This window comes from Bactrocera dorsalis, chromosome 3 (genome assembly GCF_023373825.1).
Source record: "Bactrocera dorsalis isolate Fly_Bdor chromosome 3, ASM2337382v1, whole genome shotgun sequence".
In the NCBI taxonomy this organism is placed as follows: Eukaryota; Metazoa; Arthropoda; class Insecta; order Diptera; family Tephritidae; genus Bactrocera; species Bactrocera dorsalis.
Genome location: NC_064305.1, coordinates 89,856,663 through 89,880,289, shown reverse-complemented (window position 1 = coordinate 89,880,289; position 23,627 = coordinate 89,856,663). Strand labels below are relative to the sequence as shown.

The 23,627-nt window shown below is 36.3% G+C and overlaps 1 protein-coding gene across 1 annotated transcript; it reads right to left on the bottom strand.

Annotated features, from left to right (window-relative positions):
* Positions 1-3,790: 3,790 nt before the first annotated feature.
* Positions 3,791-22,000, bottom strand: LOC105225454 (homeobox protein orthopedia). Its single transcript, XM_011203915.4, has 5 exons — positions 21,485-22,000; positions 14,665-14,947; positions 13,048-13,177; positions 5,223-5,310; positions 3,791-4,853 (listed from the first exon to the last, which is right to left on the bottom strand). Exons 1-5 carry the CDS (start codon positions 21,612-21,614, stop codon positions 4,387-4,389), a joined length of 1,098 nt encoding a protein of 365 aa, XP_011202217.2. The 5' UTR covers positions 21,615-22,000; the 3' UTR covers positions 3,791-4,386.
* Between the last annotated feature and the right edge of the window lie 1,627 nt (positions 22,001-23,627).

Genomic DNA, 23,627 nt, shown 5'->3' with positions numbered 1-23,627 from the left:
ATATGTTCGTGTACACAGTCGTGCTATTCAATCGTTGCATTCGGAATGTCATCGAAACGACTCGAGCGACAATTCATATGAACAACAAATACTCTTACGCATACTTATCGACGACTGCACAAACATAGTATTTCATCGAGTGTTAATATTTGAATTAACTGTAATATGACGTGACTCAAATATCAACACGTGATCACACTTAAGCAATGATTGAGTTAATCTGAGCGCTGCTGTCGGCATGAATAGAAATGAAGCGCCATGAGTACAAATATTAAATATCATTAAATATTCTTGAAAAAGAAACCGTTTTCACTATTTAAGTAGTTCTGCAAGAAACCCCATATTTTTATGAATAAATATGGTCTAAGGGAGAGCAAATTTTTTTTTGACTTTATATGCTAGGAATTCTAGAATGATATAAGCCATACCTAGATCCTGTACCTAAATTGGCCAATATACATGTCTTTTCTTTATAATAATAATAATAATAACTGCAATCAAGGGTCAGCCTTCAAAACGATTTCTACCAATAAAAAGCTTTTGAGAAAACTCGACAACCATCGACAGTCGGCTTTAAGCTAATTATACCATAAGATCAAATATGACCCGGACTGACGGTTGTTTGTATCACCTTAAAATAAATGAGTTAAATATAGGGTTATGTATGTAGAAATGATAGGGCTGATGAGACAAGTTGAAATCCGAGTAACTATCTGTCTGTCCGTCTGAGCAAGCGATAACTTGAGTACAAATTAAGATTTCGTAAACTTGTTTCAAGTGTTTCTTGGCAAGAAAGTAAGGACGAGTACGTACATCTTTACATAATCAAACCATTGCCACGCCCACAAAGCCCTACGAAACGAATACCAATAAAGCGCCATAAGTAAGCCCTAAGTCAAAATATAGAACTATAATTAAGTCGTGGCCCCGCCTTCTAATATGCTTAATAAACATATCTCCTAAGCCTCTAAAGATACAACAACCTAATTCGCCTAGATAAAATATTATAACAGAGGGCTTTAAGAGAGCTGGGGCCAACATTTTATAATGGGCCGGCACTGCTTTAAGGAAAAATTACATATCTCGGAATTTGCTCGACCGATTTCAACCAAATTTGGCACATAGCATTCCTTTGATATTCCTATGTTAGGAAATCGGGCTATAACGACCTTCCTTATATCTTGTAAGACTGTGTGACAGAAATGGCTTGAATCTGGTCAATCCTCCCAAAGCCCCCATATAGCTAATATATGATTTTCGAACTTGCAATAGACTTTATACCGCATTCATATATAGACCAATATGTGAGTTATCTTAACAAGATAGAGAGAACTTATTTTTCTGATAACGTTACAGATTTATGTCAGGAATGAATAAAATCGGATGAAACCCCGCCACAAGCCCCATATAACGAACAAGCGTTATTTGCTTGAAAGTATTGTCCCGTCTTTCATTCTTGCAAGTCCTAAGAGTATGAAATGTACCGTTATACCCGAACTTAGCACTTCCTTTCTTGTCCGATGTTATCATTACTACTCAGAGGTTCGCGAATGACTCACATGAGGCACGTCAAGTTTTCAATGTCTTCACCACTGTGATGAAGTAAATTCCCCAAAGTCTGCTTGGTGCAGCATTTTCAATGACTCCGTAGCCAATATTCCACTGGAAACACCAAATTCCAAATTTCCATCTCAAATAAACTTTTCGCGACGTAAAAAATAGCTGTCATACACATTCTAATTGACATATGGAGGTCACACTTCAAATGAACGGAAAAAATTCGGCCCGGACTCTCTCCTGTTTCCCCTAAATATAAGAAATATTGATAAAGCGAAAACATTGATGATTTCAAGTTAGTTAAGTTTAAAAAGTTAAGTAAAGGATAGCTTTTCGATTAGAGTAAATCAGAATAAATATTCGCAAAGGTAATGCTTGAAGATTTCGTAATTCTACTCGCATGCTTTACATTCTGCTGAAGGGAGCATTCGCAGGTTTTACATTCCAACGCTTATCTAGACTTGAGGAGAGACCGCAAGGGTAAATGTCATGTGGTGACTCTACTAAAGTGCTGAGTTCCACCTTCCCAATTTGGTAGTGTATTGATCTGACCGCCATTTATACAAAGTTAGAGAAACTCTGTTTTTCTGATATATTTCTAAAATCTAAGCCTTAACTAATACCAGCAAACTAAACTGCAGGAAATGTGAACAACTGAGAAACCAATCTTCAAGCACTGCTGTAAGGCCTTTAAATATAGCTTACTAATTTAATTTTCTGCCTCTACACACAAACGTATTTTAAGACTACACTCCCAACATCTTTTCATATTGTAACACTCTTTCCGTCAAACTTTCCGTAGGTTCAATAACCCATCGTTTATCAGTTTTATTATTGATTCCTTCAACCAGCTCATATTGAATTCATTTTTCCCAGAAATTCTTAATCCTTTACATAATTACAACGTATAAATATGTATGCATGTGTGTAAACAGCGATACTTGTAACTTTCACATTTCCTTATTTTATATCCTTTGCGTTTCGTGCTTTCTCCAGCTGTGCGCTTCAACCAGAAAGAGTGGCTGCCATCATTATCGACGAATATTTAATAATTCTGCTGTGCAACAATTAAATAAGACAGCATTGTATTTAACGCTGCGTGAGTCCTACATACTGGTTTCCGTCTGCTTTGTGCTCTCCTTTTCAACCATCTCTCATGCATAAGGAAGTTGCAATATTGAATTTTAAACTACGCTGTATACCTCCCGAATAATTTATACCTGGTGAGACATATTGAACCATAATTCTACAGCGCTGCGCTGATTTCTGTAATAAATTGGCTCACTTACAATATTTCCGAAGAGTAACCGAAAATAAATATATTATTATATATCTATGGTACATATAAGACTATTTATTATCTTTTTACATATTCCTTCGCAAAAGAAGACAGCACTTATGTACCACAAAACCGTGAAATATCATGTCTTGAAATTAATTCTTCAGATAATGAAGTTCAGAAACCTTCGTTTAAGTCTCTTGAGAACTTTCACGTAAAACTTGGCGTTGGCGGTTTGTCCAGAAGGAACAAATTTATGGTGAACGTTGCCTTTGATGTCAAAATAGACATTAACCATCGTTTTTCACGACCTTCATCAGCGGCTCCAAAAAGGCCTGGTGTCACCCAAACACACCACTTCTTGCTAAAGCTACATCTGGGTAAGCCTGCTTGATCATATCAAACGTCTCTGTAGCAGAATTACCGAGTTTCACACAGAATTTAATCGCGTACCTTTGCTCTAAGGAACGCTATATTTTCGGCTTGCACCACTCACAGAAACACGTCTGTGTCCTGGCTCTTCAGGTGCTCGGAGACAATTACCAAATCCGGTCGGTCGATTATTATCCGGTAATGAATCCTGGGTTGAAAGATGGGTGATAGTGTTGGGAATAATATCCTCAGCTTGACATTATTGATCTGTTCAAGCTACTATAAACAAATAGCTCTATTACTGAGATCGCTATCAGCATCTGTAAATTGGTTATTAACAATTCTGACCACTTTTGATTTGACACCGACTTACTTTTAGTATGCTTTCTAAAGATATCCTAAAGAAGCAAGATGTAAACCGACGCGGTAGTAGTATTTTCTAAAAGAAAATCTGAAGAATCCCGATTACGAAAGTGTTATACGAAAAATAAGCATTGATCCAGAAACTTAAGGCTACTTAAATTTTCAGTGCCGGCATAGCAACATTCATAAAAAAAGATTTACAGAAATATGTAGTACTGTGTAAATTTTTAATTTTATTTTATTAAGTACTCTTATTCTTTATTCTTTTCTATAATAATATTTAATGTACAATACTTTTACGCTATTGAACATTTGCTCATATTTTTATAAGTTATCACTACTTCATTGATTCTAATTCAAAATATTTCCGAAAACCAATGAGACAAATGTTTTCCATATTTTTTTTACTTGTTCAATTTGTCGCCTTATCTAATGACTTTATCAACTAAATGAAATCAATCACATGTAAGGGTTTCATATTATAATCATTACAAAAAGTTTTTTATATATAAATTCGATCCTGGAGATAAATACTAACATATACGCATAAGTATGGGCATAATTTTGCTTACAAGTCTTTATCACTCGCCCTTCGTCTCTCTCAAAACTTAAAAACTACCAACTCCTGTTGTTGAATATACATAAATTATTTGATATTTTATTTATTCACAAATCAAATTTCTTAGCACTCATAATAATACTTAGTCCGATCTACTTTAGAGTGTTCAGCGTGAAACAATTAACGCGCCACATTTGCTCTGTGACTAAACCGTAACCACCACCATCAAACGACCGTAGCTGCTTCAGAGCAAAGTTCAGTCCTCACATTTGGTCACCACCGAGACGGGCGTTGAGGCGCTACTCGCCACGCTTGGCGCCAACGGACTCTTGGGCGAGGCCGCAGCCGACGAGGTGAACGTGACGCCACCCGCCACCATGGAGGTGGGCACCAACGAGACGAGGCTCGCTTGCGACTGGCTGGGTGGGCTGTCACGCGGACTATTGCTGCATGGTGGACTCACTTGCGCCGCCGAGTGTAGCGACAGATTCTGCGGGTAGCCAGCAGCGAAGATGCCATTCAAATTGCTCAAGCCCATGTATTGCGAGAGGAGGGTGTGGAAGTTGGGCAATTTGTAGTGCGGAACAAGGCTGGGCGGCAGCAGCGCGGGGTTGAAGTGTTGATGTAAGGCAAAGTGTGGTGGCCAGAACTCGGGCGGCAAGGTGGCCGGATGGCCGGGTATGCCGTGCGGAATTGGTAGGCCGAGTGGAAAGTCAGGCAGACCTGGAAATGCAAGAAAGGAAAGCATATTCATTAGTCGATGTCAAAATAAGCGATTGCGTGTGAAACTAAAAAGCGTTAATTGAATTAATCAAGAACTTTTGAAAGGTAAATGGAAATGATTATTAAAATAGGATTTTTTATTATGAGAAGCGAAAGTATAATTAAAATAACATTAGCGTCGTGTAAATTAATAAATTATAATCAAAATTAGGAAGCAGGTTCTATGATTAATGAGAAGAACGAAAGCTAAGCAGAAACTGTTAAGAATTAAAGCAAGTTTAAATAGATTTTGATTAGAAACCACAATGTTCGAAAACAGTTTCGGAATTTAAAAAAAAAAACGAATAAAAAATTTCTAGAAATACCAACCTTGATCGGGTAGCAAATATCCGTTTTTATCCTGATTCATAAATTTTTCGCGTTTTCGCCACTTGGCACGACGATTCTGAAACCACACCTAAAAATAAACAAAAAAAAAATTAATTAATTTAATTTTCCAAAAATTTTAAACAGAATATTATACAGAAAAAAACGATAATCTCTAACTGCATTACAATAGTAATTGGCTTGTCGAATTTTATTGCAAAACACTGCAACCCCGAGCAACTCACAGCACGCTACAACATGCCTACAAGGGCGAATATACGTACGACACACCACTGCCAGCCGACAACAGCATTCAACCCTCTTTTCACGCCTTGCTGAGATGAACTGGCGTAGCGGAGGACTACAGCATAGCAAGCATTACAATAGAATCCAATCGGAAGTCAGCTGCTCCTCTGCTTGTCTTCAGTCAACAACCCTATATTAACCCCAACAGAGCCGGTGTACATTCGCATAACCGACCCCGTCTCCTGAACTAAGTTGACTAAGAAGAAAGTGCGCATGGGACGCCATAACCGAGTGGCATGCAACGCCAACCACCAGAATTATCGCATCAGGTGTTTAGACTGACGGCTGCGGTGAAGCTGCAAGCCCTTTTGGCAAATTGCGTAGAAACTGCAACAACAACATTTACCTCAGAAAGGTGAAAGACTGCCAAATGACCATCTACCTCTATATATGTACCTTCATGCGCTCGAGCAGTGTGTAGTCGCACAAACAATTATTAAATGCAATTTGCAATCGTGTTTAAGCCGAGTGCGCCCAATTTAACAACAACAAATTGGTTTTGTACATACAAACGTACAAATATATGCCTGAGCATTGGAGAAGCCAGAACTGGTTTTCGGAATGGCTTTTTAGTTACTTTTGTTGGTTTTTGACACTGGTGCAGGTGAGTGCAGGGTAATATTAAAGATTGGTAGCTTAGATCAAATTTGGAAACTTTTAAGGCTTTTCAGTGACTTTCATATTCTGTATTCTTTCCAAATGATTTTTCGTGGTCCAGAAACGCATCTTTGAAATGATAGCCGAGGCTTTAGTTCTTGCCATTCGGCTTTCAGGTTTACTGAAGGCTTGATTCACAGTCTAAAAAAATCATGTAACCCTGGCTTTCGGATCTTTCTTTTCTTCGGATAACTCCTCATCATTTCTCTGAATTAGGTTCTCAATATTATTTAAACCCCTCATATAGTAAATTAATGTATCTATTTACATCTTCGGACTTAACTCACACTCTAAAATATCCAGAATCACAAGCAAATCTGTAACCAGCAATAAGCTTTTATCGAACTTGCGTTGAGAGCCAAATTTCGGAATGGGCGTGTATGGAAAACATTTCCGTTAACATGTATGCAGCTGACAGAGAGCAATTTCCTCAGCGCTGAGCACCCATACTTGCAACCAGCGACTTAAATAGATAACTGCTTAAGTGCCCAGATCCTTTTGATGCATTGTACGCAAGCCTTGTTCTGTGGCTCGGGCGTGTCTGCGGTAAATGTGCCTGACGAGAGTGTATGTACGTATGTGTGGGTCGTTGCGGTGGGGTATTAAGAAAATTAATTGTTTGTAAGCAAATTTGCACAAAGCCAAGGACCGAAAACCGGAGCGATCACCACCTCAACGACAGGTCAAAGCAGCGAAAACACCGAGATTTTGTAGCAAAGTTCAGCAAAGTTGAAATTTTCAAATTGACTAGCATTTGCATGCCTTAACTCGAGATGTAAGGGGGCAGCTAAAATTGTGTAGCTGTGGGGCAGAGGGAGCAAAAGACATGTAAACCGTCTAAATGTTAAACAATGCGCAACCAAGTGCGAATATTGAAGCTTTCAAGGGGTGCACGGGCGTTTAAGGTTTAATTTCAATAAGCAATAAGCCAGCACGCCTCCCTTAGGACAATCGACAAGCGGTCGTCGTCGCCCGACGTCGGCAGCAGCGTCGACTGTTCGCCCAACAATGCAGGCGCAGCAATGCGAGAATAAAATTAGTAATGATTTCCTGGCAATAATTGCCCTAAATGCTGTCATTTCTAGACGACAATGCAGGCAAGTCAAGTCGGTGGTAGCAAGAGTTGCGAAGCAGCGGCAAGGGGCAGATATGTGCAAAGATGATTATTGTAATGATGGAGATGTCCCGTGTGGTGGGATTTCGTAGACATTCTGCAACATTCTAGCTGCCCTAGAGCTCTGGCGTGGGCGGGTATGCAAAAGCAATCACATAAGTTGTTGTGTGTGTATTGGAGGCATTTAATTGTTACAAGGACTGCTGTAACGGCAAGTGAATATTCGTATCATTTTCTGGCACTGAGATGAAACGAAAAATATAATTGTGCTAAATGCTTTGCTTTATTCGTTTATGCCAGTGAATAGTCGGATGTGTAGACACGCTTCCGGGTAATTATGTGAGCTGCGGCATTTTATGCATGCCTTAATCTGAAAACGTTCCATGCAGAATATTTTTTGTGAGCATGACATGTGCTAAAAATGTTTAAATTTCGATTCATAGACGATTCGTAAGGTTTTTTAGAGAAAGCCAATATTTTTTAAAGCAAATTGTGTTGTCTATATTCGTAGCAATATTTTTAAAATTTAAAATAATCTTCAAGACGATAATAAAAACAAAAATATTTTTGCATCAAAAAAGCTATTGAAAATCTAAGCTCTATAATTTAGATGATATTTTTAAAGCAATATTTTACGAGTAAATGCAAAAGAAGAGAAATGGAAGATGACGGGTACACATTTTTAAAATATAAATAGCAGACGCTTACTAATCTATAAATATTTCCCAGCTACTTTTCACTTCAAGTTTTTTAAATTTTAATTTTTTTTATTTTTTATTTTTTTTTAATTTCACTTCCTTTTTAAAATAAAATTTAATTTTTATTTAATTTTTTTATAATATTTAATTTTAATTGATTTTATTTTACTTTAAATTTTTTATTTTTTTTTTATTTTATTGACTTTTTTCTTTTATTTTATTTTATTTCATTTTGTTTTATTTTATTTTATTTTATTTTATTTTATTTTATTTTATTTTATTTTATTTTATTTTATTTTATTTTATTTTATTTTATTTTTATTTTATTTTAATTTTTATTTTTTTTTTTATTTCACTTATTTTTATTTTATTTTTTCATATTTAATTTTAATTTTTTTTTTCATCCATTTTTTTCCATGCCTCATACATCCTCTCACTAGGTATATTTGCACAAATAATTCTGCTGTCATATTAATGCCAATAAAAATGTATAAGCTCATCAATAGATATTAATACTTTCATACACATGCGGCTAATTCTCTGTGGCGCAACAACAACAACCCTATCAAATCAGAAACGATGGATATTTATACAAATTGTCTGATACTAAACTAGTTACCAGCCAGTTTGAAGCACACATGAATTCCCATGCCAAGTGTATGTGTGTATGTGAATGGGCACATGTGTGACCAACGCGATTGTATCATTTTTATACACACACATATACATATACATGTACACTTTTTACGACTTAATTTTTTCTCGCTCAATTCGCCGCCACCAGTCGGCTCTCATGTCCTTCCAAGTGCATTAAATCCGAAAATAATTGCCATCTTCATGCCAACATGTTGTCCGCCGAGTCCATGCGCCCTTTACAAAGCACACATACACATATATATGCAAATGAAAATACACATGTGTGCGCTATGAGCACGTTGAAGGCTCATTTAATGCAGATAGGAGGAAAAAACCCGATTGATTCAATGACAGGCAGCCAACCAACAACTGCATTAACATACGTATGTGCATATAAGTATATTCATGTATACATATGTGTGTTTGTGAGCAAAAAATGTGCGGTACTTGTTAGCGATTTAGTGACTACTAATCGGTGCATTTAAAAATGTTACAACACGCTCATTTATCCTCATTCGTCCAGTGCATAACATACAAGGGTGCGTGTGTGTGTGTGCGGACACGAGTTATGGGAAAGCAATTGACGTGCGCGCGTGTGTGAGCGTGTATTATGCGCGATTTTTGATTTTTTCGCAAACTGATACTATCAATGACCAATTTAGCTAACAAACGGATTTATGCCAACAACAAACACACACAAACAACCAAGCGCATGCACACATACCTAGATCTCATTTTTTATTGCTAAGCCCTCAAACGTATTATAAGCGCAATAATACAAGTACTTTTATATGTATTCCGTCGGGCACGTTGGGCATGCTTTTCAAAAAGGTATCAGTCACGAGCATAACACATGTAAACATACATTGTTGGTTTGTTTTTCTTTCAAATATCGCTAAATCCGTTTTTGTTAATTTCGTGCTCAAATTGTTCAATAAGCCGTTATCTCACTTTGCTGTGATATGTTTTTTATTGCCATCTTTATTGTCCTGTCATTAGGGAAAAGGGGATTGCGCTTGTATTTTGCTGATTGATCATCATTTGGAAGGGTGAGGGGCATATGCTCAGACACTGGCTGTTTGTGTTTTTAATCTGTGCCCTTGTTGGGTCAAATTAGTGTAAAAACAATAACAACAAACACTCAATAGTGAATTTAAAATTGCACTGATGGCACTTGAATTGAAGTTTGAAACTCACGCCAAACTAATTATGATGGAAAACAAAACTTTTTGATGATGAGCCATCTGATTTATTGCAATTTGGTATCTGAGTCCATCATCTGATGAGATATATGATAAGTTTTGTATGTATAGGCAAGTTTTGATAATGCAAGATGAATTTTGTAAAACCGTTTTGCTTCTGAGAAGTGTTAGTTCCATATATTAGTCTAAAAAGTTTTTTCGTATTTTGTCAATGAATGTCGTTGCAGCGTATATCTCCAGTCCTAGCAATCACATTGTGTCACACCATATAGTATAAGAAAGGTGGGATCTTAAGATTCATTTAACAAAAAAAATGTAGATTAAAAAATGAAAAAAGTTAGAGCTCTTCAGAAATGAGTGAAGTATTTTGCCATTTTTATATAAAAAAGAGAAGAATGCCACGCAAGAATGATTCGCTTGCTTCCGTTCTTCGATGTGAAAGTGCACCTCGCTCTGATTGACCTTTCGTTGAAAAAGTCGATGAAAATATGGAAAACATTGACCAGGACCGTCACTTAAACAGCCACGACATCGCTATGAAAATTAACATTCATCATCAAATGGTTTTGAACCATTTAAAAAAGGCTGGCTACAAAAAGAAGCTCGATGTTTGGGTACCACATAAATTGTTTGAGAAAAATTTAATGGACCGAATCTGCGATTCTTTTCTGAAACGAAATCAAATCGAGCCATTTCTGAAGCGAGTGTAACAGGAAAAGTGGATCAAATACGACAATGATATTTGAAAATGAGCATGGTCCAACAACTGATGAGATTGAAGCAAGCAATCGAAAAAAACGGCCAGAACTGATCAACGGAAAGGGCTTCGTCTTCCATCAGAACAGCACTAGATCACACACATCTTTGATGACTCGGCAAAAACTGTGAGAGCTTGGCTGGGAAGTTTTAATACATCCACTATATATGTAGCCATGACTTTGTACCATCGGACTACCATTTGTTTCGGTCAATGTAGAACTCCCTCAATGGAGTAAAATTGGCTTCAAGAGAAGCCTGTGAAACTTACTATTCGCAGTTTTTTCCCGAGAAATCAGAAAAGTTTTACACTGATAGAATAATGTCTCTAGCGGAAAAATAGCAAAAAGTGGTCGACCAAAATGGTACATCTTTGGTTCAAAAAAGTTCTTTATAAATCAAAAAAAAATTAGTTGAAATTTTATTATAAATACGAAAAGACTTTTTCGACTAACCAATATATATTTTATAGCAATAACAATCGATTGTATACGTTAATCGTCGATAGTAATTGCAATTAAGAAAAATAAAAATATTAACACCGCGCATTTTTTATTACCTAAATTTCCAGCAACGACCTTTCGAGCAAATCAATGACACCGTTCACTAATTCCTAAATGCAATCAAATGGAAAATCGCTATTAAGAACTCATTGCAGCACTAATGAAGGTGATGAAAAGCATGGAAATAACACCCCTCGCCTTAATTCTCACAAAATAAAGATTTGTACACGAACTGAGGACGCGTAGCATACACACAGGCGCATATGGGATAGTGTTAACCCACCCCAAAACTCGTTGACTGCAAATGTTTTGTATACACAATGCGATTTAAAGTGTTTTAACGCTATTTACAAATGCACAGACACACAAAATTTCTGCCACCAACAACAACTACAAACAAAATTAAACAAAAACACCAAGTTGCCAGTAAATTAAATTCTCATCAGTGAAAAAAGCGAAAAAGCATTGCGATCAGCAGCTTTGGATAAGCGTTCGGCGTACGGCGCGTGCAGCATGTATTTGATTGTGCGGCAGCAACAACTGTAAGTCGCTACTTGAGCGGCATTCTTATGCAAATTACGCGTACATGACAACAAATACACAAACATACACACATATGCAGATGCGGCTAAAACCTCTGCAAATCGGCACAATGACGCGCAAAGCTCAATCCTTCATTTGAATTAACAGTTGTACGGCCACTTACTCGAACACACAAGCACACCAACACAGTTGCATGCACATTTGTGTATGTGTGTGTAGCATTTGTATGCGTTATGCTTGATTGTTGCAATTGTTGCGAGTGTAATTTGCATAATTAGCAACATAATTGACTGTGGCTACTGCATACATGTACAGTTAAACGTGCTACATATTGTGGCACAACCCGTTTTCACCCACACTTGCGAATGCGCTTAATTGTTGCTAATTAACCCATTAATCTGGAAATTGAATTGCGAAAATAATTACCAAACAAAAGTCATTGCTGAGTGAAGAGCCAATAATTGTGCCGTCAATTAATAATTGTTGCGTTGTTGCAAGCGATTAAGTTGCACTTAAATTGATATTCACCATTTTTCACATTAAAATTGTCACGAAATTTGTAATGTAATGAAGGAACCGTTGGATACGCTATAAGGTATATACTTTATATAAATGATCAGCGTGATGAGCTGAGTCGAAAAAGTCTTTTCGTATTCCTAATCAAATTTTTACTTATTTTTTATAAATATAAATTTCAAAATATAGCAAATTTCCTCATTATTTTCACTCATTTTTGTGTAACAACAAATATCCTATCGAAAAGCAATCGGACTATAAATTAAGATCTAAAACTGATACGAATGCGACTACCAACTCCCAGCCATCAAAGGATAATAAACTTAGTATAAATCTATTATAAATTCAATATCAAACAGAAATCTAATAGAATCACCACTCATTTTGTTATATCAAAAAAAATATATCTCACGAAATTCTCGTAAAAGGAAAAAATTTAGTTATCTTCCACTTAAACGCCGTCAAAACTAATGCTTTAGCAACATCCTGCACATATGTGTGTATGTATGCGCCGTCGAGAGCATCTCATCATCCACTTACAATCAAATTGATTCACGTGATCAGACAATCGCACCGTTAATGCGACCATTATAGGTGATATTAAAAGTGCTTGATTGCACCAATCGCCATGGGAACATCAGCGCGAAAATAAGATACAAATAAATGTTGCCAGCACACACACATACGCACATATGCGCGCATAAAAAGTAGCAGCGTGCAGCAGCTGCCATTGTTTGTTGCTAAAATGCGCTAATCCGTAAATAATTACAAAATCAGATAACAATTCACGAGCTGCAATCGACTCCTGTGCTGCCAACCAGCGACTAGTGCGGGTACTTGCATACTTGTATGTATGTATGTAAGAGATAGTGAAATCACAATTCATCGTCTATTTACCTGTACACGTGCTTCGCTCAAATCCAAGCGCATCGCCAGATCTTCCCTTGTGAAGACATCCGGATACTGCGTCTTCTCGAAGGCGCGCTCCAGTTGGTGCAACTGGAATGTTGTGAATGTGGTGCGCGATCTGCAACGGCATCAATGGCAAAGAAATTAATATTATTGTTATATTTGTAGTTAAGCCTTGAATGAGAGAAATCATTGTACTTATATAATATACTTAAATGAAAGAATTTTGATCAATGAATCAAAGCCGCCGCTTTGGTAAAACGCTCAGAAGCTAAATTTAATGCGATTGCTTTTCGCTTCTTGCAATTTGCTTTCCTCGGCTTTGGAGTTTATTATTCACATTTATTTAAGCGGATTTTAATTTGGCAATAAAAAGTAACCAAATAAACATTTGAAGTTATTTTTCAGGTTTATAACTGATTATAGGCAACTTTCGAAAGTAAAAGGCAACAACTCAAAAGAAGAAAAAAAAGTTCAAAGAGGAAGGCTTCTAACCATTATTTGTATTTGTAAGTAAAAGAGTTTGAATGCTGTGGGTCTTAGCTAAGGCATTTTCAGACAATTTAACAAAGAAAGTAGGAAATTTTATTGGTATGAGAGACTGAAAATCAGTATCAAAATAAGTTCTTCTATTGTTGTTGTTTCTTCTATTCACAATTTGGCCCCAATTCGTGACAACCAGTATTCTCCACCTGGTACCTCCATACATTAGGTATTTTAAAAGGAAGTCCATTATTTTTCCAATAAATGGCTTTAGTAATCTTTACACTGCGCCTAAGTGCGATGGGCTTATGCAATATGACGTTGGAAAGTCAAGATTTCGTACTAAAAAATAAATAATTGTGATTGCTTGATGAAGACCAACGCCTTCAAAGAGAAAATACGCCGTATTTTACAGTTTTTCTTCGATAAATTTGAAAACGCAAGGGCAGGGGCCAAAACAGTAGATAGTGTTTATAGACCTCATTGCAATTTTTTGATGACAACGATGCTCTGGAGAGTCAATTATCGAAAATGGATCGGCTTACCAGCAGCAAATCACTGTTGAAACGCAACAAAATCTATTACTGATGATGGGAAAGTGGGACATTTGCGACAACGTCAAGCAAAAACGGGCGTGGTCGATTCGCAGTTAGCCGACTCAAACGGCGGCCAAACCAAGACTGACTCTCAGGCAAGGTTTTCTGTGTGCTTGGTGGGATTGGCAGAGAAACATCTACTTTGGCCTCCTTTCTTACCACCAATTCCTTAATCCGTGCCTGTACTATCAACGATTGGACCGCCTGAAAGAAGCAATTGCCCTGAAGTTACCAGCTTTGGCCAAGAGTAAAAGAGTTGTGGTCCATAAGGGCAATCCAAGTTAATATACATCGTTGGTGACTCGCAAGAAGCTCCGATACTTTAGTTAGCATCAACTAATACGCCTCCAAAGAAGCTTATAAATTGTAAAGAATCTTTGCCAATAGGGTCAAGGGACATTATGAACAACATTCAAAACAAAGTTATCGAACAAAACGGCGCTCATTTCACTAATTCCTCTGCACACATAAAGCTTAAAATATTTTTGATAAGAATATTTGTAACATCATATTTTGTGCTTCTTACCTTCGAACCTTACGCGGTCGCTCCATGTCGCCCAAATCATGTCCGCTATTCAAACTATTCGACAATTCGTCGTCATTGTCCACATCAAGACCGTTGTCCATGTTTGTTGGCGACTCGTCGCGTTGCGTCATGTGATGACTGTGATGCAACGAATTCATGCTACTCATATTGTTGTTGCTGCTGTTGCCGTTACTAGAGCTATTGCTAAGATTGTGATTATTCATGTTATTGTTGTTGTTATGTAGAATATGTATTTGATGGCTATTCAAGGACTCGGTGGAATCTGAAAAAGCAGAGAGTAATATTTCATTAATTTTTAAGTAATTTAAAACAATTTTTTTTTAAATGGAAATTGTTATAGGAAAATATAAAAATTATTTAACTTGAAAATTTTTTATATGATAAAATTTTTTAACAATAAAATAAAAAATAAGTTGAAGTGTGATAAGAAATGCGAAAAGACTTTTTCGACTACCCAATATAATCATTTTTAATATAATTTTTTCAGCCAAGCAAATGTTCATTCTCAACAAGGCTTCACTGTATTACTCGCACGAATGCAGTTCCTTAATTTTTTGCCCACCTTTTTGGGGTGGTTGCGCCTAATTCACATTAATAGCATTAAAATAAGTTTAAATAGCTGGTCGACTAAGCACTGGCGCTTCGCATTGATTTTCAAGCGCATTCAACGCCAGCTTACTTCGGCTCACGCACAGTCTCGCTTGCTCAGCCATACCAACCCACTTTTCCGCCCATTCTCGAGCCCATTCGCAAGCTCTTCCCGGCGAGCGTATAAACAAACCAATTCAACCCGACTTCTCAGCGCCGCTAAACAATTGAAAATTTCTTCTTCAAATACTTCACGAAATAATTTTCGAACAATAGCAACAACAAGCTTGCCGCATGACTTTACTATTCACCAAAGCCGAATACACACACACATGATTACAAGCGTATTTGTATGTATGTGTGTGTTTGTATTTTTGCCAATTGTGCACTTCTTTCGTTGAATTCTCGCTTCTCGCTTGAATCGATCGCACAAATGTCTACACACACACTCGCACATTTAGCGCTTATCGGTGCAAATTTCAAAATCAATAAATCAAAAAGAATTTTTTCGGTAAACACACACAATTGCCAAGTGTGCAAACAATGGGTTAAAAAATTGCAAATTCAATTCAATAAAACGAATTATGCGTTGCGTTTGTTGCCTCATTTCCATTGAGTTTCAATTTGATGGCGTTTCAATTGAATTTGATTTGAAAGAAGCAGTCCATTGAAGAGTGTATTTAAGTATATATTTTGGCTAAGTGCCTAAGTGCCATATATTTAGTTGAGTATGTGTGTGTACTGTGTTTGTTTGTATGGAAAACGTCGTATGTGTTTTTCATGACATGCGTGTGTGTGTGAGTGCTAAGGTATGTGTGTTTGGAGAGTTTAAGCAGCAATTTCCTGCGCTGGAGACATTCAACAATTTAAAATTCGACTTGAGTGCGAATTAGATTTAGTTCCATATACTAGAATGTCAGAATTTTTTTATAACCACCATTACTCTCTTAAATAAAAATATCATCATAAAAATTCATCTAAGGTTCCCAGCCAATCGTACACAAATTTGGCCTTAGCACTGAAAAATCGTTAATCGCAGTAAAACTTGAAAGTTAAAGAAGTGAAAATTTTATTTTAATATGTTCACTTTATTCTTACTTTCATCGAAAAATACATTGCAACATCTGAAATTTAAAATTTTATTTAACGCCTTAAGATATGCTATGTTAATTCACAAAGAGTTCAATATCATTAAGGGGTTATACATATGTATCGTCACCGACATGCAAAATAAAAATCGAAATTGAATTTTTTACTGTTTGCGGTTCACTAAATCATATTACATATGTACTTGTGGCATAAAATTTTCAGCTGCCGCTGTCAGATACAACCAATATATAACCAATGTGTAACCAATATATAACCAATGCATCACCAATTTATAACCAATTTGTAACCAATACATAACCAATGTATAACCAATTTGTAACCAATATATAACCAATTTATAACCAATGTATAACCAATATATAACCATTTTATAACCAAAATTCAAATTTTGTTCAATAAGAGTGGTTTGTATTGTATTATATCGTTTTTCCTTCGCCTCTAAACTTATGAAAAGCGGTTTTACGTTATTCTTTAGAAACGGTGAAGAAATTTCCTCCGAAACGCCTGCACCGTTCGACCAGAATTCTCACACTATCCTCATTGTCAAAGAGACTTTTGACAATAATTTCGATTTTGGAAAGCAATCAAAAATGTTACTAGTCCTTTGATCATTACCAGTATTAATTTATTGCTATTATGATTTTTTTTTACTTGGATAAGAGATTATTTTATTATTTTCCGATGTGTTTTTTCTGAATTGCAAGTGGATATAACCACTTAAATTAAGTATTTTAAAAACATTTATTTTCAAAAATTTATTTCAATAAAACCTGTTTAAAATTTTCTCTCTTCGCAACCTAATACATAATTTCATCTATGCCCCTATTTCAACCTGTAGTCCACTAAAACCCCGCTTTCAAGCCTTTTTTAAAACGTCAAAATCTGCTGTTGACCAATTTAGTGACTAATCAATCGAATATTCAACAACAGTTACGTGCCACAGCAGGCTGCCTCTTTAGCATACAAATTGAAAATGCAGGTATTGAGAGCAAACCACATGTCACACCGTCGAATGAGTCATTAACTCAATTATTGATATGGTTGACCATGAAATGGATCAGCTTAGAGCCATTTTGGCGCACACCATTGCATAAATAACTGTTTTCTAGTATAAGCATAACACACACAACCGCCTCAAACATTATCAAAGCTTTCCCTGCTCATCCTCAACGATGTGACCATTGATTGAGCAGATTACTGAACAAAACGCCATCAATAGACGCCACAGCATCCCTGCATATTTACACATACATCGCCATATACATAGATGTATGTGTATATAAGCTTAAACAAACTCGCTTGAATAAAGTTGGGTTGTGTGTATGTTTGTGTGCTTGCCAGCAATATCGCACTTGACGAAAAACCACTGAACCACAGTGTGTGCAAATATTTTGGCACCTTCGGCTTTTTTGACTAAACCAATGCACCGAAACAACAACATGGAAGTGAGCTTATATTAAAACTGGCGGAATCTCTCATGTGCACAACTACATACAAGCAATGTGTCTACATACACATATATATATACACGTATATCAGCTTAAGCACACGTTGTTGGACTCATGGCTGTGGTGTTGTCGAGTCCTTTTGATTTTATGCAAATTATGGAGCCATTTTGAGTTGAGTAAAAGCTACCATGCCATTGAATTTGATTGCATATTGTTGTTGTTGTTTATTTTATGGCATAACGAAACATTAGTAGCTGCATAGAACTGATATTGAGGGCAAATCTGTCTGCTTACATCACAAGAGGTTAAATAATTTTATTTAATGATGGTGTAATGTATAAGCGACATAAATGTTTGCGAAAGTAAAAGCTATTAGGTGGTAAATTATTCAAAAAATTTGAATCCTGAAATAATTTGGAGGTTAGGTTGATTTTTAATTGAAGTATTAAAGCTTTGAATTCGATAAAACTTGACTCGGTTTTGGTAAATGTTTTGGTTAAATTTTTGGTTACTGTTTTGGTTAAAATTTTGGTTAATGTTTTGGGTATAAAGCGCGTCAACGACACTGAGTAGAGGGCGCAAAAGAGAGGCTTGGTAACGTATCTGAGCACCCTACAGTCCTCAAACGCATAAGTAATGATGCCGAAACGTGGCTTTATGCATGCGACTTCGAAACTGTTAAACAATCTAGGGAATGGCGCTCCAAAAGTCACCCGACAGGCACCAAAGGCCTTTCAAGTATATGGAAATTTTAATTGAATGAGTCCATTTTGAAAGCGACAATAAAGATTTAATCTAAAAGTCGTGAAAATTGTTGGTCAGTTGTCCGGGTCATTTTTGATCAGAAGCTATAGTACATATTCTCCACTACTGAAAGTTTTCCAAAAAATCACAGACCAGCTTTAGAAACATAACAAACTAAATACTCGTAAATGAAGGCAGAAAGTCAGCAATGTGCTATAGAGTTCCAATTTTGTTGAAATTTAAAGGATTTTAAAATCAAAAAAAATCTACTTAAGCCAACTTCTAAAAATGGAAAAATGTTTGATGAAAAATTGTGTTATAGATTGTAGAATCTTTAAAATTTAAAATATGATACTCATCGACATAACTAATGGGCGTTCCACAATCGCTTTGATAGCCTTCCCGTGGATCTCGCATGGGTGCTGCGACTAATTACAGCTTGTAATGTATACTTCAAGGCGTTAGCGCTTATTTTTTTTCTTTACATATGATTTTCTCAGCAATACAATAAATTTCTCTTCCCACCACGCACGCAAACGTCTCTACTAATAATAACCGTAATGAATGTTTCAGTTACAAATTTGCTTCGGGCAAAATATTTGTGCGTCTTGTTGTAATCAAATATGAAAATCGCATAATGTCACCGCAGGACATCGGCGTTTGGCAAACGGCAGCGCTATGCCATGACGTCGTTGCGAGCGACAGGCACTTGTGACCGAACAAATGGCAATAGTTTTAGTGACGTTGAGGTAAAGCCAATAACAACATAGCAATTGCGTGAAACTGCAATTCAATTACAACAACATTGATGCCGCTGTGAATAAAGTTAAAAATATTTTGTTTTTCCATTTTGTATAGCGCTCTCACACGCCCATCTGGGCCGTATTTGGATAGTTACCCCCGTATTTAATTCGATGATAAGTAATTTGATGCCAACTTACAAAATTGCCTCTCACTAACTGCATGAGTGAATTGAAATCTATGTGTATACAACAACTATAGCAAAAATGTATGTGTGAATATGTTTTCACCAGCGCTTCATTGTGCAGAATCCAAGCAGAAAATTTAAAATCATACAATCTCTATATGAGCACATTCCTCGTCCTTTTCCTTTTTTGCTCCTGGATGGCCTGCTGTGTGTTCAGGACAATTCTGCCGTCGCAGACGTATCGTTGAGTTTTGAAAAATTATTAATTTGAGGCTCATTAAAATTTGATTACACGTTATGCCATTGAACACACTTTCCGAGGGTCGTCAACTAGTTTTCTCCGTTTATGCTAGTGTATATATGTATGTATGTATTTATTAGAACGCATTGATCATATGGGAACTCGTAGATCGCTATATTGTAACAGCTTGAACTATAGTATTGAGGAAACTGGATTTGAAATTGAATTGCGTTGTTTAGTTTCTTCTGAGAACGTTGCGTTCAATTATCGCGCTGTTTCATCGATATCAAATAATTACATTTCTTGGAAAAGGAAGCAATGCTCGAGTTTAGTCTAGTATTTTTCTTAGATTGCTCAAGAAAATACGAGCTTTGTTTGCAATTTTGCTCGAAACTTGAGTTTTTTGTATTTGGACTTTAAAAACATCAGTTTCCAGTCCGACCAAGGACTAAAGGCATACACCAAAATGTATTGGAGAATGCATTATGCTGCTGCTTTCGCAATAATTCAATCAAAGCACTCTCTTTCAAACAATGTCATATAAATTAATCTTACTACAATAAAATAGGTCAATTTATAAGAACTTTCTCACTAAAATAGCTAATACTTACAAGTATACCATACTTATGGCTAGTTAGTGGCCTAAGTAACTATTTAACCAAAATCAGTTTAGATTCCGACATGAAATAGTCAATATCATGACAAACTTTACTAGAATTAGCAAGTTTTTAAGAAGTTAATCATTAGTATAGTCAATACTTAATACAAGGTAGCGAACACTACAATGGTATATATTAGTTAGCGGATACTTGAACCTGCCTAAATACCTGAAATTATATCAGGTATTGAGGATACATCGCTTTAAATTTCGATTTGGAATAGTCAATATTACGACAAACTTGACTAAAATTATACAATGTTTAAAAAGTTAGTCACTAAAGTAATTAATACTTATAACAAATTGGCGTAGACTAGAACGCTACAATGGAATTATATTAGTTAGCGGGTACTAGAACCCTTCAAGGTAACGTTTTAATTGCCTGTAATTGCCTACTATTGAGGTTATTTCGATTTAAATTCAGATCAGAAATAGAATATTTCCTCAAATATAGCTAAATTGACCATTTTTGGGCTATAAAATTATGCTTTCATTATTCGGTAAAGTTCCAAAACCGTTCTGATGCAGTAAGAAAAAAAATTAATTGGATCTTAAAATCGCCTAACAAATAACCGATTTACTAATCAAAATTTACTGACTCTTAACTCAAAAATTTGCAAGAAAAAGTACAAAAATGAAAAAGGTATGGACCACTTCTCACAAAAATGTTCCACAACCACGAAAATGAATAAATAAAAAATACAGAAACAATCATGAATCCAAGTGAATTTTAGTTCTATAACGTCGCCTCCACCTTTTGATTTTTTGACGGACTTTTCTTCCAGGTCTGCGCGTTCTGACATTTCTCTCTAGGCTATGGTATTAACATTTTACGATCATAATTTTTATTTATGTATAAGGAGACTATAAAATAGTAAAAGCGACGGCTGTCAAAAGAAAAGGAGCTACTATATGCTGTTTGCAATCAGATTCCATTTCCTTTTTCTTGACAAAAATCATTCGAAATATTTTAAAAACTCTGTATACCCATAGACTAATGTTTAAGTGTACTTAAAAGTAACTTTTTTCCAAAAAAAAATATTATTCATACAAAAAACAGTCTTTCTGTGCTATTGACTCACCTCTTCTCTTCGTCTGCGTACCCAAAATTTGATCGATGCTGTAGACAGCGCGTGGTCTTGATACAGGACCTTCCTGAACTGGACGCATAACGGGCGCCATAATGGGATGTGACGTTGTGGTGGACAACATTTTCGAAAATAAATATTGCTGCGTTCAATTTGGCACTAAAACTTTACTCTTTTGCACAGTTTTCAACTTCGGTAAATATTAGTAACTGCTCCCTTGGTACACAGTTGTTCTCTTACATAAAGTAAATTTGTTAATTTAGTTACTTAATTGCACTTTATAAACAATTAGAAATGCTTGTTTGTATTCATTAAAGACAAATTATTCGCAATTGATTAGTTGCACTGCCGTTGGACACTTTTAGCACACGTTGCGTTTATGAAAATCGCATTTCCCGCGCGCACATATAATTGATGTTACGACCAACAACCACCGACTGACACAATCACCGCCTGGACTTAGCTATTTGAATGCCAGCAAAATGCGTCAACTCGACCGAGCAGGCTGGCGGCAAGTGTCTGAATGAAACGGCACCACGGCAGCGCTGTGTAGGTCCTGCGATGCGTTGTCAACCGTTGACAGTGCGCTGTCCTGTGCTGTGCGAAATGCTGAGACAAGCACCCCGTAGCGCGTTATCTCTTTCGCTCTTTCATCGCTTTCACAAGGCAGCGCGCGTAGGGTAGTTTTCCGGTTCTTGGCCATTATAATGGGTTTGCAGGTAGGCGCTAAGATACATTAAGGGGTGTTGCCACACTCTCGCACACACACACACATTTTGTTCTTGTATGGCATACAAACACACACATATTTGTGAAATTTGTTGGTTACACACACACATGCAAAGCGCTCAGGCTAACACACACCCAGTCAAGAGACACAGCAACGCCATTGCGCTCGTGCAGGAAAATGAGAAAACACAACACCAACAAACAACAGTTACAAATGTTCGCATTGTAGAAAAACAAATTGTTGAATTGGCTTTTGACTTATTTTCCATGGTGATAAAGCCAATGCGTTATCAATCACTCGCTACAATTACAAATACAATGCGCTCGCTGCTCTCACTCGTGCTTTTGGCTCTCATTATTTTGTATGCATAGCACAAATTAACTTGATTTCACTTCACAAACGCTAATATCTATCGAATTAAGCTAGTTACAAAGCGTTTTTTATGTGTTTTTTTTTGCGATTCTCTCTGAGCTACACTCATAAAACGTGTTTGTTGGAGTAGTAGATGCGTAAAATAAATATTAAATCTGAATTATAACACACAAACTAACCTTTTTTCATTAAAATAATTTCATCATAATATCGTTTTTCTTTACTGGAGACCTGCATTTTCACTGGGTATTCCTGTAGTCCACTCTCCAAGCTACGACTTATTCCTTCCTATTCAAACGATGATATACTCAAACTCTATTCACGTTTTAGCTTCTATATAATCGTTAATGATATATATTTAGTAAGATTGATATATCCTTCCGGTCACAGAGTGGTGTGAACCTGGTTGTTTGGGTTCGAAACGAGTTCGTGTCCGGATATCGGCCAAAAAGTTATGTCATCAGTTTTTTGGAATGCGAGAGGAATTTTTTTTATGGATTACTTGCAAACTGGTAAAGCAAATACTTTTGAATATTATTGCAACCTCTCGGACCAGATGAAGAAAACAACTCGACAAAAAGGCTCGGTTTGCAGAAGTAAAAAAATCATTTTTCATCAGGTCAATGCACCGTGTTACAAGAGTATTTTGACAATGGCTAAAATCCATGAACTAAAGTTCGAATTGTTGGAGCATCCACCGTATTCACCATATTTGGTGCCCAGTCATTTCGATTTGTTTCCAGAACTCAAAAAATGTATTCGTAGCAAGTGTTTTACAGCTATTGAAGCGTATTGTGCAGATCTTTCGGATTCTCACTTCAGGGATGGGATCCACAGTGTATTAATATTCAGAAAGATTATACTGAATAGCAAAGTGTATTTTGAATCCTAAAATGCTGTTTTTCTTAGCAAACGACACAACTTATTGAACAAACTGGTATACGTAATTGAAACGGACAGCCAAGCACTGTCATAAAGCTAATTTAATTTTACCAATTTAAAAAATTAACTAATATTACTAAATTAATTTTTTAA